The sequence below is a fragment of the Momordica charantia genome, assembly GCF_013281855.1.
Source record: "Momordica charantia cultivar OHB3-1 chromosome 1 unlocalized genomic scaffold, Mcharantia_2.0 BLBB01000001.1, whole genome shotgun sequence".
Lineage (NCBI taxonomy): Eukaryota > Viridiplantae > Streptophyta > Magnoliopsida > Cucurbitales > Cucurbitaceae > Momordica > Momordica charantia.
The window spans coordinates 20512052-20527430 of record NW_028275157.1 but is presented as its reverse complement, the minus strand read 5'-3'; the positions used below and the strand labels follow the sequence as shown (position 1 = coordinate 20527430).

General features: G+C 36.4%; 1 protein-coding gene across 1 annotated transcript; it reads right to left on the bottom strand.

Moving 5' to 3' along the window:
* Nucleotides 1-10763: 10763 nt before the first annotated feature.
* Nucleotides 10764-14508, bottom strand: LOC111005731 (Leucine-rich receptor-like protein kinase family protein). Its single transcript, XM_022277345.2, has one exon. The coding sequence runs from the start codon at nt 14267-14269 to the stop codon at nt 10871-10873; it is 3399 nt and encodes a 1132-aa protein (XP_022133037.1). The 5' UTR covers nt 14270-14508; the 3' UTR covers nt 10764-10870.
* Between the last annotated feature and the right edge of the window lie 871 nt (nt 14509-15379).

Here is a 15379-nt window from a genome sequence, read left to right as displayed (position 1 = left end):
TAATGATAAATTGTTGTCAAATGCTTAAGTTTCTTAATAAATTTAGAAATTAGAATGTTACCAAATGACTCTAAGTTACTCCACTTCATCTGGTGTGTTACTCATGGAAGTATCACTATAGCCGATCAGATTCAATCACACATGAAATCCCTCTACCTCAACCCAATCGGTGTCCCCTATTTGTCCTATGTGGAAGGAGCAACAAACTTTAGATATACATTGGGAATTCTAAAAAAATTTATAGAATTTCCTCTTTCAAACCTTCAGACTTTCCCTATCTCCCCCTTGTAATGTTGTGGACTTCATGGCAAGAAATGCCTTCTAATTGTCCCAAATCTAGGCACTTAATCCTTTCGAGCAGTGTGGTAGGCTCCCTCTGGCACCTTTGGTTGGAACACAGTAATCAAATTTTTAACAACAATGAAAAGTGGATTATCCATCTTTGGGAGGATATTAATATTGTAGCATCTTCTTGGTCTTATAAATCAAAGCTTTTTTGTGATTACAATGTACCTACTATATATCTTTAAATTGAGAAATTTTCCTTTAGCGTTCCTTCTCCGTTTGGAAAGTCTCCCTTTAGCTTTCCTTTTATATGTATGTTTCTCACATACTCAATGAATTGATGGTATCTTCCAAAATTTGGAAAATGATGATTCTAATTTATCCCAAATAACATCTATATATTTAGATTTTGGTGCATCAAATTTGAATGACACATAATCAGAATCATCTACTAATTTTGAATGGCACATAATCGGAATCATCTACTAATTGGAGTCAAATTTGAATGGTACATAATCGTAATCATCTATTAATTGGAAAGCTTTCTTGGGAGATTTTCTTAGCCATTTGGCCCTAAATATATATAGGGTTAAGGGCAGTGGTCCTTATGTAGTATAGGTGGGTTGAGTAAAAAAGGAAGTGCAGTGGGGAATCTACGACATGTCGTTTTATGATCTGATTAATATATATTATGTTAAGTTATCAACATCAGTAACTATCAGGGCAAGGATTTATCAAGGTCGGCACGGCCATGACATATATATAATATATATAACATCTAATAAAGAAATGCAACTTTTATACTTCTTTTTTTATTGTTTTTCCTAATAGAGCTCTATGCCTTTCCGCCAAAGAATCGACTCCTCTCCACCATAAAATCATCATTTTATTGATCACTTTTGTTAATTTAACAACTATGCTCTTTTGATTGACAACCGGCTTACCAATCAATTTCAAGATAATTTAAGATAGATTTTCTTTTTTCATATATATTAATTAGTCTTTTATACCAATTGGTTTGTTTTAATTTTATGAAATTACTTCATTAATGTGTATATGTTTATTGAATAAAATGAATTTACAATCACATATGGAAAATTATATAATATTTGAACATTAACTTCCGCCTACACACACAATATTTTATTACAATTAATGCGACAAATTAAAAAATTTAAACCTCCCACCTTTAAAAAGAATAAATAAAATCTTAATTAGTTGTTAGGGTAAACAAAGCCTTAATCATGAGATTTCATCTCAAAATCAAAATCAGAGATATCAATATTTGTGAATTCTATTTCAAAACAAATTATCAATGAATAGCCTATATATCTTATAACACTCGGTGTTAAGGATTCAGTAGAGATAACGACTTAAAAAATGTTTATCTTAGGGGGAACATATCTCAGCGGTAATTGACAAATATCTTAAACCAAAAGGTTGCGAGTTGGGTCTCCCAACCCAACATGTTGTACTACAAAAAACAAATATTTATAATAAACATGAACCACTCTCGTTGTCCAATAATTTTGAGATGAAACCCGTGAATATTAATATGGTTTAAATCTATTAAATTTTTTGTTGTAGGATCCTTTAACAGTTAATATATGTTTTGATCCGTAAACATTTCAAAATTCAACCCCCCAATACGGAAATAAAGGGAGAAACTTGAAGCCTAAATTAAGGGGATAAAGGGGAGGGGAAAGTTATTGCATGGTGCGTGGAAGAGTAGAACGACCAATATTGGGTTCAGTTGGCGGTGGTGGCCGGAATTAGTCGAACCGCCACCCACCGAAGGCGGAGGAGGAGTGGTGGCGGTGATGTTGATGGGGCTTGTCCACATAGGACGGCGGTGGTGGTCGGCTGCGGATCCAATCATGCGGCGGACCACATCATTTAACCTCCTCCACAGACCCCACCCAAATGGTTCCCACCAAAATCTCTCTCTCTAGAATTCTAATTTCTCTAAAATCTGCCCTATGAACAAAAAGAGAGAATAAACAAACAAAATTTAAAAAAAAAAAAAAAAAAAGAGTTTGCGTAAGGAGCAAAAGGAGAGATCCATATCCATGGGGGACCCTATTGAAGGATCTCAGCCCTTTTGAAATGGACAACCCTCCAAACTTCTCTACCCCTAAGAATTAAACTTTACCCTTTAAGATTATTCAATTTCTTGTCTCTCCAAAACCCCTTAAATTATTTTAATTACAAAACCATATGCTACCCCAAAAAAAAATTAAAAATTAAAAAAATAAAAGGCTCCCCATGCCATCAATTTCCCAATATTCTGAATCAACCCTTCAACTTCACTCTCTCTACTCCTACTTTGTTTTATATTGAGGTGTGAAACGCAAGACTCTTTGGAGAGACATCAACTATGATTGCCTTCCATGTTGGTGTGTGTGTACTAAAATCTCTTACCATTATTTTCCCATCTAAAAACAAACACCAAAAAACATTACTACTCTTTCCCCCCCCTTTTTCCTCTTAGGCCCCTATCATTTCTTTTATTTCACAAAATGCCACATCATCCACCAAAGAAAAACACCCATGTTTTTGTTTTCAATAATTTTAAATTTTTACCATTAAGTTTTCTTATTTCCATTCTATGAGGTGATGATTGATCATCATGTTATTAGCCGTCTCTAATATATATATATATATATATATATATATCTCACCAATTTTCAAAGGGTAGACAAAACCGGTGATAGATGGATCCCAAATCATGTAAACCAATAGTGTTTCATACAAAATTTGATATTATAGTTATTGATGGGTGTCTCAAAACCATAAATTATTCGAATATTTGGACGCATGTGAGAGGGGAAAACAAACACACATTTCTTAATTATGCGTCTAATAATTTCTCTCTTTGGAGGAAAATTTGAATACAGCTACCTTGAGATGTAGACCACCAAAGAAGAAAAAATGAAGCATTTAATTTGGAAGACAACCGAAGGGAAAGAAAATGAAATGGGGAAACAGTAGAAAGCATGAAGGAGACATAATTCTTACAATGTCCTAAGTTGGATACAGTGTAGGCTCCTAGCTTATAGGATTTTTTAGCACCAAATAAAAGAGAGTACCCCCATGTGAAAGAGGGTTCAATTTTTTCTCTCCACAAAATTGTAGAAACATATCAAAGTGTTATTTCTTTTAACTAGGCACGATTTAAAAACTTGTATTTAAAACCTACATTCTCTTCTTGTACGACCTTTTTTTTATTCTGAAAGAGATACCATTTCATGATAAAGGAAGCTCTCTAGCCCCTTCCCTGCTAAAAGCAGAAGTGGCATTCTTTGGAGCAATGCCACGGGTTTTGTCCTTTGAAGTGTTTGGTTCTGGAGTGCAACAACAACCACATTGTATTGGATATGTTTTAGGATCATATGCTCACCTTTGGGAAGATTCTAAGACCTTAGCTTCGTCTTGGACATCCAAATTTATTTTCTTTAGTTTTTTTTAGTACAACATAAGGAGGGGAGATATCGAACTTACAACCTGATCTTGATTGGAGATATATGTCAAGTACCATTGACTGTGAGTGCATACTTAGCTAATAAACTTTCAAAAGTTTCTAATATATGGCATGCTAGACTTTTAAGAAAGTTTTTTTTTTTTTTTACAATATGTGGGGGTAGAGGATCGAACAACTTCTTGGTTGGAGATATATATCAATTATCACTGAGCTATGCTCGCTTTGGAAAAAAATTATGTTTATTTGGTTTCTTTGCTCTCAAAGAATTTTAATAAATCCCTAAAGACTTTCATTTTGAGCCTATAAGTCCACGTTGTTAGCTCACTCAGTCTAGCGATTAAATGGTTGGCTGATCGCGATTTCAAGAAAATTCAAGCATTTAATGGCGTAAACATCATTAAACTTACAGAGTCACTTAATTAGCGTACTAGACATAAAAATTGAAATTTTTAGTTTATTAGAAGCTTTTTAGAGTATAGAAACGAAATAGCCACGATTTTACGTATATATTGACTTAATAATGCACTACCATGTAACATGAGTTTAGTTCCACTGATCAAGACATTACTTACCTCCTTAAAAATTTTAGGTACGAATCTCTATTCGAGTAGGGAACAAACTTATAATTTAACTTAATATTGATCAAATTACCACATAACTCAAAGGCTTACCTAGGTGAAGACAAAATTCTTTTTTCTTTTCTTTTGGAAGTCATAGTTGTGGGAGAAGAAATGGGCAAGATGGCCCAGTGATTGAGAAAGGAAAGGGAGGAGAGGTATTATAATGGATGGACGTGAGGTGAGGGGTCCTAGAGAAGCTTCTACCACACACACAGATCATATATTACATACATTTTTTTAGTATAATTTAAATTTAAATGTGAGGACTTCTTTAATTATTTTTGTTTATTTGTTTCTTCCAATTCTTGTCAGGTAATTCATCTTCTTGAAGTCTTTTTGGCAAAGGGTTTGTTTTTTTTCCTCTTTTAAGTGGAGGGTCCTATTCAAATTGATGACAACCGCGTTGTTTTCTATTGACTTTGTTAAATCAAATTACCCTCTTTCTTGGTTGTCCTCCACACAGACATTGTTCGATCGTGTGTTCTAAGGATTATTCTATATGAAACAACAATAATGTTTTTGTCCTTTAAACGCCAAATAATTGTAATGGAAATGGATTCGATGATCATAAGAGGAAAGAAAAAGAGATAATTTTGTGTATTAAAAGACAAAGATCTTGTATTGTTGGAGATTTCGTGATTGTGAGTGGTTTTGTTTTACATATTGGTTGTTGGATTTTGTGTAGAGGGACAGCTGCACTATTGTTTTGTTGTGTTGTTAGTTGTATTGTTTCTTTCTTCCAACCCTTTTACACGGTAAACGGTGTAAGCTTGTTCTTAACCTTTCATATAGAGTAGGAATTGGGATTATTTTAGTTAATTACCTCAATATTTAATATTTGGGGACGATCCTGAGCTGTCTCTCGTTTCGATTCTGTTTATTTAACATTTTGTTTGGAGTGATGTATATGCTGATGCTACGATTTAATGGGATAGTTTTTGTTCTAGATCCCAAATTTTGATAAAGTCTGTTTGAGATTTAACTTTTTTAATTGGTTTTTTTTTTCCCTCATATGTATAGGATGGTTTTTAACCTAACAATTACTTACCCTCTTTAAAAGGTTTGGGTAAGAAACAAATTTATAATATAATTTAATATTCATTCAATTACCACTCAACTAATTTAATTTATTGATACTTTTTCCAAATTTATAATTGAACTTAAAAGTATAAAGTGGAGTTATCAAATTTTGTAATTTAACTTAATATGAATTAAATTATCATTTTAAAATAATAATAATTAATAACAACCAAACTCCATTTTAATTATATTTTTTACAAAATCTGTAATAATAATCAGGGATTTTTTTTTTTTTTTTTTATAAAGCTATCTATTTTTTTCTTTTACTACACATTTGAGAAAGCACGGTAATATGTCAAGTCAATGGAGCTTATGGACCAAAAAAGGGAAAAAAAAAAAAAGTGAAAGACATGTCGACCTGAATATATATATATATATATATATATATATATATATATATAGCTTATATAACTTCGATAAAAAATGAATTGAAATAAATAAAATAATACTAATAAAGTCATTTGGTATTTTTTCAGATCACATTAATTTACCTCATCAGCACTCTCAAAAAGCACACTTTCTTCAATTAATTGCATTTAATCATAACTATATCTGACTCATAATCAAGATTATTCCATCTAGTCTTTAAATAATATGATATAGACCAATTAACCAAATTGTCCCCACCAGTCAATTGTCAACCACAGACATTCCTTTTAGGTTTTATTGTTCATTTTTCAAACTAAATTATACTTATTTCTAAACTCTTATGTAAAAGACATCATATGGTCAAATTATAATCTTTTAAAACACAGTAGGTATGACTCTTTGTTAGAATTTATGAATAAATTTTCTTTAAATAAAAAAATTGAGAATCACAATATTTTGTGGAAAGATGATGTATTTGTTTTCTGAAGTACACCCACTTATATGAAATATGAAATGATATGTTTTCTGAAATGATAAATATATAGTTTTTGTTCAGTTTTTTATAAATAAAACTTCTTTTTAAAATTTATCTTATCTTCTCTCTCTCCGATTGCTCATAGGTTATAGTGTTCGTTAATCTTGTGGTTGAAGCATTTCACTCACATATTAGCAATTGTCGTATTTTGGAAGATAATTGTTCGTTATACTTTGAGCAGCATGCATGACTAAAATTATCTCTAGAAAATATTACTGTTGGTTTGGTTCAAATTAATCAACTTCTATGTTTCCTTAATTAACCCTATAAACGCTATTATTTATTAGTCATAAGAAAATTATATGGTTACAAATCTTAAATTAGAGTGAAAAACGCAAACAACACGTAGAAGTGGGGATTCGAATTTACGTCTTTATAGACGGGAATAGGTGACTTAACTAGTTGAACTAAATTCATGTCAGTATAAAACGTACCAAACACACTGCTTAGATTTTAAATTTGACATTACACTTCCACATATCTATATCTTCAACCAAATCTCATTCATATTTTAGTTATTTGTCACGGACTTGATTTTGGACTTTTGATCTCAATACTATCTATATTATAGGTTTAGATGCACATTTGAATGCTACGCTCTTACACCAACTATTCATAAATTCATGATTTCTCATTTAATCAATGTAAAACTTTAATCACAACTAACAAAAACCGACCCCACCATTTTTCTTTTTTCTTAAACAAGATTTGCTAGCCTTTCTCACGATTACTCTTTAAGTTTTTGCTGTCTATGATAACAAAACGAGATGAACCAACGACAGTTGAACAGCCAACAAGTTAAAAAAAAAATGATAAATTGAATAATATATATCCAAAAGAACACATTTTGGTCCAATCGGAAGAATGGCATTATCGAATTTAACAAATAGAATGATGAAAGTAAAAACATATTTAAATTTAGAGACGAGGGACTTTTTAAAAATGTTAATCAAAATGAATTAGAAGGCAAGCATATTTCCCACCTTCACAACACACCTCATCAACCTCCTCATAATTGGATATTATATATTTTACCAAAATTTAATTCCTTCTTATATATACTGACACTTACAAGAGTGGAAAAGCTAATGGTACTTTCTTTGTCTTTTATGGATAATGAAAAGAAAACTTTAACTGAAAAAGAGGGGGTCTTTTGGGTGTCTGGTTAGAAACCATTTTTCAAGTTTAGTCAAAAATATATTTATATAAAATGTAATCCCATGCAATCAAATCACTCAAATAAAGGGCAAAAAGCCCAAAGTTTACTTTCTACCACCTTAATTGGGCCATCAAACAGAAAGCCCAAAATCTCAAATTATGGGCTTCGGAACGATGAGGCCCAATTTTTAATTGTTCCAAGCTTTTTCACCCTGCTCACATGGAGGAATTCTCTGCTGATGAAACTCTGAAATGTTCAAATTGTTGATGACTTACGGTTTCTAACTTAAAAGCCCCTTGATTTTCCGGATTCTCCACTTTCGTGGTTGCCGCCGCCGGCCTTTCCTTCTCTGGTAATCCAATTTGAATTTTATGTGAATCTCATCGTCAAAATGATTATTTCTTTATTTGCCGGAATTTTAACTACCGCTCAACTATGCCTACGTTGGTACTAAAATAAAATATGGTATAACAGGTAAAAATTTTGTTAAATATGTGGGAGCGGAGATTTAAATTCATAACTTTTTGGTTGGAGATAGATATTTTAACTTTAAAATCAAGGTTGTTGTTAGACACTTATAATAAGATTCTTCGGCTTGGAAATTTGTAACTAAACAATATGCTTTAATAACGGTTGAATCTTAAATATTTTATATTTAAATAAGATATAACTAATATTAAATTGAGCATAGCTCAACGGTAATTGACATATATCTGCAACGGATTCTCCACCCATGTACTAAAAAAAATAATAATAAGATGTAATTAATGATTACTCTAGCCCATGGTTGAATTTGACAATGAGGCTCAAGTCTTTATCCAAAACAAGGGCCCAGGCCTTAAGTAGTTATCCCAGCGAGCATATGGACCGCCATTGACTAGATCTCAAGATTAATGGGCCAAGCCCAAGTCTCATCTAAACATGGGCCTAGGCCCAAATATGATTTGAGTTTGCTGACATCTAGCCTGCCCACCATCCTTCGGCTAATGTTTCTTAATTATTATTTAGTTGGAAATGTTCTCTCTCAATAATTTAAAAGTGCTTTGATTTTTAAACAGCTTTTAATTTTTAAGCACCTTTTGAAAAACTGTTTATTCATTATTTTTTCAATTGTTAACAGGAAAAGGGTTTTATTAGACTAACCACCTAAAAGCAAATAATCTTTATTTTTAAAAATATTACCAAAGATGAATATGGAATATGGAATCCTAGAATTGGAAGTACACAAAATCTTGAAGTGATTGTGCTGGTAGATTGATTCGGTAGACAGCACGTCCAACCTCAACCTCCCCAAAATTGACAATCTAATTTGCAATGTATGTTGTTACTAGACAGCCAATCCAATAAATGAAGGGTTCTTTAGTCTTTTCAATATATTTTTAATACTCCTGTCACATGGTCATTGATGTTAATTTGACTAACACAGTCCAACATTTTAATTGATGTAGGATTTTGGCTCGTGGTGTTGTTCTTGATTATGAATATCCGAATTACACACCAATATTGTGTTAGTGCATTAAGTAATACCGAAGATTTTGTGTCAAGTTGAGAGAGAAGAATTTTTATTTTCGCAACGGATCTTTAAAGACTATTATTGTCAAGCTTCTTGCTAGACCACAACCATAGAAATGTAAGACAACACTAAAATGGAGAATAGTAACAAAAAAGTACATCATTTGAGTTACATTACTATCAAAATTTGATATGTTATTTTCTTCGAAAAGAAAAAAAAAACAACTTTCAATATCTAAGGGTAAAAAAGACATTTTAGAAATTTGCTACTATTATTATACAAAATTATCATTAGACTTAAAAGACTAGGTTGTGATAGGTTTAGAATAAATTATGAGATCCTATTTAAAACGTTTCAAAATTTAAATTTTAAAAAGTGTCTATTACTAAACAGTTCCGATACAACATTGAAATAAGATGGTGTTTAAAGCATTTTAAAGTTGATGATATTGATTCCTTCCGTCTCAATTTTTAGAAATATTGGTTTTTTTTAACAGGAAAAGTAAAGAAAACGACTATTCTTGAAAGCGAAAAACACGACACAACCACAGTGGAATCAAATGACATTTGAATTACTTCCATGCGAAGACCAACAACGACTACCAACAAAATAATTGCACCATGCATTATTTTCGACAAAGTTCTCTCTTTTAAAATGTATTATTTTGAGACAAATTTATCGAGAACTTAAACCCCAAAATAAATGCCATATTCCAACGAGGAATACATAACGGTCACTGCCTCCCCCTTGGACTCATACGTCCAAAATTTTTCAAAACAAAACCAACATCCAACTTGATGTTTTTATACTCATGTTCTTAACTTTTAGTGCACTCTTATTCGACAAAAAAATTATTGAAACAATAAAAAAATAACATTATAAAATCCAAGATGAATATTTTAAAAGGAGGGAAGTCAGAAAAGCCTATATATTAACTATAAGAAAATAAATGGAGGTCAGTATCAGTACAAGTAGCAGCACGACGTTTTACTGAAAACTGCAGATTTGATTCAGACAGGCTGTACCCAAAAGGAACGGTACTCAACCAAAAAAAAAAAGAAAACACAAACTTTGAAAAGGGGTTGCAAAAATGGGTCTGGTTAGAGAGAAGATTTGGGTTGGAGAAGAAACTTTTTTATGGGGAGAAGAGAGAGGAGAGCATTTTGAGGCGCAGTCCACTCCATATTTAAGCAGGAAAAAGAGAGCCAACAGAGAATCCAATTGGATTGCGAAGGAAAGGGGAAAAAGGAACAGTAGAAAATGGGGTTTTGCGAGGTGCAATTAATAAGAAAAAAAGTAATAAAATAGTGGGGGGGGGGGGGGGGGGTTTGGCCCAGCTGCTACCTCACAAACAGAAACAAATCAGAACCCACAACATTAACGGCTAAATGGTGAACAGGGGAGGCTCTGGAAGAAGCCACGTGATCAAACACAGAAACAGAACCAGAGGCAGAGGCAGACCCAGGTGGGGGCTTTTCTCGAGTAAAAAGACCCTTTTAGTCTCCCCAACAAAAAAGAAAAAAAGAGAAAAAACATTGGCTTTCGTCCAAAACTGATACGATTACGATACCCTCCCGCCTGTCCAAATCGTTGACTGTTTGTTTTTGGTTTTCGGGGTTTCTTTTTTCAAGTCCCGGCGCTTGCTTTACCCCATTTTTCTCCGAGGCCGGGGAATCAATCATAACAACACAATCATGGAAGCCCCAAAAAAGGAACTGATAAAAAACAAAAGAAAGAAAGAACTTTTTGACAATGGAAAATGAAATTACATTCAAATCAGTTACGGTTAAAAATTCCAAGTTGGGTAAAAATGGGGTGGGGTGGGGGGTTATGCCGGCGAGGGTTGGGAGGTGGGGTCGGCGGAGGAGGGGATGTCCGGCCCGACTCGGCAGCCTTCGAGCATGAAAACGATATCGGACATGGTCGGCCGATCACGGGGGTCGGGTGCAGTGCAGAGCAATCCAACTTTCACGCCCAGCAAGAACTCTTCCCACTCTGATGATTCAGGATCCAGCTCAAGCAAGCCTGGTTCTAGGAGCTCTGTAACTTGGCCTCTTTGCAATTGCTTTTTCACCCACTTGACAATGTCTTCATCTTCTGTGAACATCACCGGTTTCTTCCCCGTTAGAATCTCTAGCAACACTATGCCAAAGCTGTAGACATCTGATTCCTTGGTGGCTTCCCCTGTTAGCACTGCCTCTGGTGCAATGTAGCCCAATGTTCCCACCAAGGTTGAGGTGGATGCTTCAGCCGACGTGACGACTGTCAGACGGTCCAGCCCGAAATCGGACAAATGAGCTTCGAAATCGGCGTCGAATAGAACGCTTTGTGGCTTGACATCTCCATGGATAATGGAGGAGGAATGGAGAAAGGCAAGGCCACGGGCGATTCCAAGAGCAATTAGATGCCGCATTGGCCAATTTAGGACATGACCATCTTGGTGAGATGCCTCCTGAAGGAGAGTGGCAAGGTTTCCATTAGGCATGTAGTCGTAAACAAGCAGGCGCATATCAGGAGGGCCTGCGTAGTAGCCACGAAGAACAGTCAAGTTGCGGTGCCTAACTTTTCCCAGTGATTCAGCTTCTTTTCTGAACATGTTTTCGTCCAATGATCCATTTGAGAGGCGGCGGATTGAGAGCACCATACCGTCGTTGTAACAAGCCTTGAAAACCAACCCGTATCGGGTTCGGCTCAGAACATTTTCCTCGCCGAATTGCCTCGTGGCCTCGATTGTTTCGGCTAGAGTAATCTTGTTGTTGAACATCACCAGCTTTGGCCCTCCATTTTCAGTGCTTCCACGCCCACCACTTGCGGCGGAGCTCACTCTAGCTGGACTCGTTTTCTTCTCCCCTGACGCCCTCTCTTTGAGCCTCTTCCGCCATCTTAACAGGCTGAAAATGTAGAAGCAGCAACACAAAGTCAAGAGGCAAGCTCCACTGGCAGCAACAGCAATCAATAGTATCAACCTCTTCGTTCTATCTTTTTTCTCTGTGTCCTTACAATTCCGAGCCAGTGGTTCCCCACATAGACCAGAATTATTAGCAAACACCGATGAGTTGTTGAATCTAGAGCCTAAAGGGGGTGGGATTTCGCCTTCGAGATCATTACTCGAGACGTTTAAGCTCACCAATCCAGCAATGGAGCTAAGATTAGCGGGAATCACACCACTCAAATTGTTGGAAGAGAGGTCAAGCGTGGTTAAGTTCAAGAGTTCCGACAACGACTTCGGTATGCTACCGGAAAGATGATTCGAGTCCAGAAGGAGCGACTCCAAAGACGAGCAACGAGAGATCTCTTCAGGTATTTCCCCAGTTAATTTATTCCTACCCAAATCAAGCTCTTGCAGCTGAGATAAGCGAGAAAGATCCGCCGGAATATGCCCTGATAGAGTATTTGAACGGACCTCCAAATTTTCAAGATCAGAGCAGTTTCCCAGCTCTGAAGGAATCGACCCGGAGATACGATTATTTGACAGTGACAGAGAAACTAGTAATCGAAGAAACTCGTAATTTGCAGGGATTTGGCCGGAAAAGCCGTTCGAGCTCAGATTCAAATACCGCAAACCCACCAAACTACTAAACCCTTCAGGAACATTCCCAGACAGCTCATTCTCCTGTAGAGCAATAACCTGCAAATTAGGCAAACCAGAAAGCTCAAATGGCAACTCCCCAGAGAGATTCTGTTTGCTCAAGTCCAGAGTTGTTAGCTTGAACAGATTGCCAAGACTGGACGGAATCCTCCCAGAAAGACTATTTGCACTCAGATTCAAAATCTCCAGGCGACTGAGGTTCCCAATACCAGTTGGAATTTCCCCAGAAAATTTGTTCCCACCGAGTTCCATTGCCGTTAAATTCCCGAGTCCCATTAGTTCCAGCGGAAGGGTTCCGTTCAAGCCGTTGTCCGCCAAATTCAAGATTTCAAGCTCCAAAAGATTGCCCAGACTAACCGGAACCGCGCCGGAAAAACGATTTCCTCCGAGAGACAATCGTTTCAGACCTCTCATATAGCCCAAAAACGTCGGAAGCTCCCCCGTGAAGCGATTCTCTTCGAAATCAATAACAGAAAGCGAGGCGCAGTTCTTGATTTCTACGGGAATCGCCCCGTAAAACGAATTATTCGCGATTCTGAGTTCTTGCAGTCCCAAAAGATTCCCAATCCCGGGTGGGATCTCGCCAGATAAATCATTGACTGAAAAATCCAGGACTGTCAAAGTCGTAATCCGCGTTAACCACAAAGGAAACTCTCCCCTTATCTGATTGTGCTGGATGTCCAGGACCTGCAGAGCACTAAAACATGTCGCTATCTGAGGCTTCACGATGTCCGTGAACGCATTAAATCCAAGTTGAACGATACGAAGCGACGGCGCATGCGTCGAGACGTTGCAGAACATGGAGTAAGGAACTGATCCAGAGAGGCTATTCTGCGAAAGCGAGATGACTTGGAGATTCGGAAGCGCTCCAATGGCGGCCGGGATTACGCCTTGGAGCGCATTCCCTCCGGCGCTCAAGTGAACGAGCGACGAACAATTAGCAATAGCAGAAGGCAATGTCCCTTCCAGAACATTGTTGTCGAGCCAGAGGTGTTGGAGCTCTTGAAGCTCCCCGAAGCTCGCCGGAATCTCTCCGCCGAACCTGTTGAACGAGAGGTTGACGACCTGAAGGTTCGTCATGTTCACAACGCTCCTCGGAATCTGCCCGAAGAATCCGTTCGACGAGAGATCAAGATACTTCAAGCTCCGCGGTAGGTCGCCGGAGATGACACCAGAGAGACGATTCTCCGCCACGTTGAGAATATGAAGATTCGTCAAGTTACCAAACTCCGCCGGCAGGGCACCGGAAAACGAGTTGTACTGCAAGAAAACAGCACGAAGTAACGAGCATTTGGAGAGAGAAGAGGGAATAGTTCCGTTGAATAGATTGGAGCGGATACTCAACTTGCGCAGCATCCGCAGGTTGGCCAACTGATCGGACAAACGACCGGCGAGTTGAAGACGAGGCAATCGGAGTTCGGTGACCCGATTAGCGGTGCAGACAACACCCCGCCAGTCACAGGGCGCCAATGGCGTGGAAGAATCCCATCCGCCCAATGCAGAGAGAGGATCGTGAAGGTTAAGTTTAAACGACATCAACGCCTGAATCTCTGCTAGGGTTTGGGCGGTGGTGTCGGCGGAGGACGAAAAGGGGCCACAGAGCAGCGCAAGAACCACGAGAAGAAGCTCCATAGCCATGGAAAGCGAAGGCTAACACAGCATTACATCAGCATTACATTACAGGAATCAAAGAATGGAGGGAGGAATAAGAAAATCGAGAGAAAGAGACGTTGGGGGAGGAGGAGAGCGTATAATGTGGGGACGCAGAGGGGAGAGGGGGCCAGAAAAGGCACAGTGGCGCACAAAAATGCAGAGCAGAGAAGACGCGGAAGTGAAGAAGAGAGTGTTTTGTTTTAGCCAAAAAATTGTGAAGCAGAGCTTTTTGAAAGGGGAGGGTTAGAATTGGAATACCGATGGTGATGGGCTGGGCCGGGCCTCACGTTTTACTCTCTTCTCATGTGATTGTGGCTTTTAATCATTATTACGCACTCTCCCTCCCTTCATAATCTTCCCCTCCTTTTTCCTTTTTTTTCCCTCCCTTTTTCTCTATGCTATTTAATACTTTCTTCCCACAGAGTCACTATTAATAAATTTAATTTATTTGGTGTTTATACTCTTAAAAAATATCAATTTAATCTTTATTTGTAAAATCTTTTAATAAAAATTTATAGCTACGTTTAAAAAAATTTAGTGGATGAAAACGAAAAATAAAAGGACTAAAATGGCCTCCTTTAAAAAGTCTGGAGATTAAAGATAGATCTTTCAAAGTACCATGACCAAATAAACAATAGTTGAAAATACAAAATTAAAATAAAATAAAAATATATATATAGAGATGTATTTAAATTTAAATTTATAGTTAAGGTTTTATTATGTCCTTTTAGATTTGTTTCTCTTCAGGTAAATAAAGAAAACTCTCTATAATGTCACCCAATATTAAAGTGCTCCAAGTCAAACACTTTTGAATGAGTCGGGAAAAAAAATATTTATTTGGTTGGTATGGTTAGGAAGTTCGTAACTTTCCTCTTTTTTTTTTTAATTTTTCTTAATCATTATTATTTAGGCTTAGATCTCTCCCACACGTGCACGGTTCATTTATATACCTCTCTATATAAGTATTACAATTTTTATATAGCTCATAGGTTAAAATAAATCTTTAAACATTTTATAGACCAAAATGATTTGTTTAAGTTAATGAACTAAATTAAATATTTTGTGAGGTTAGGGACAAAGATGGAATAGATTTGA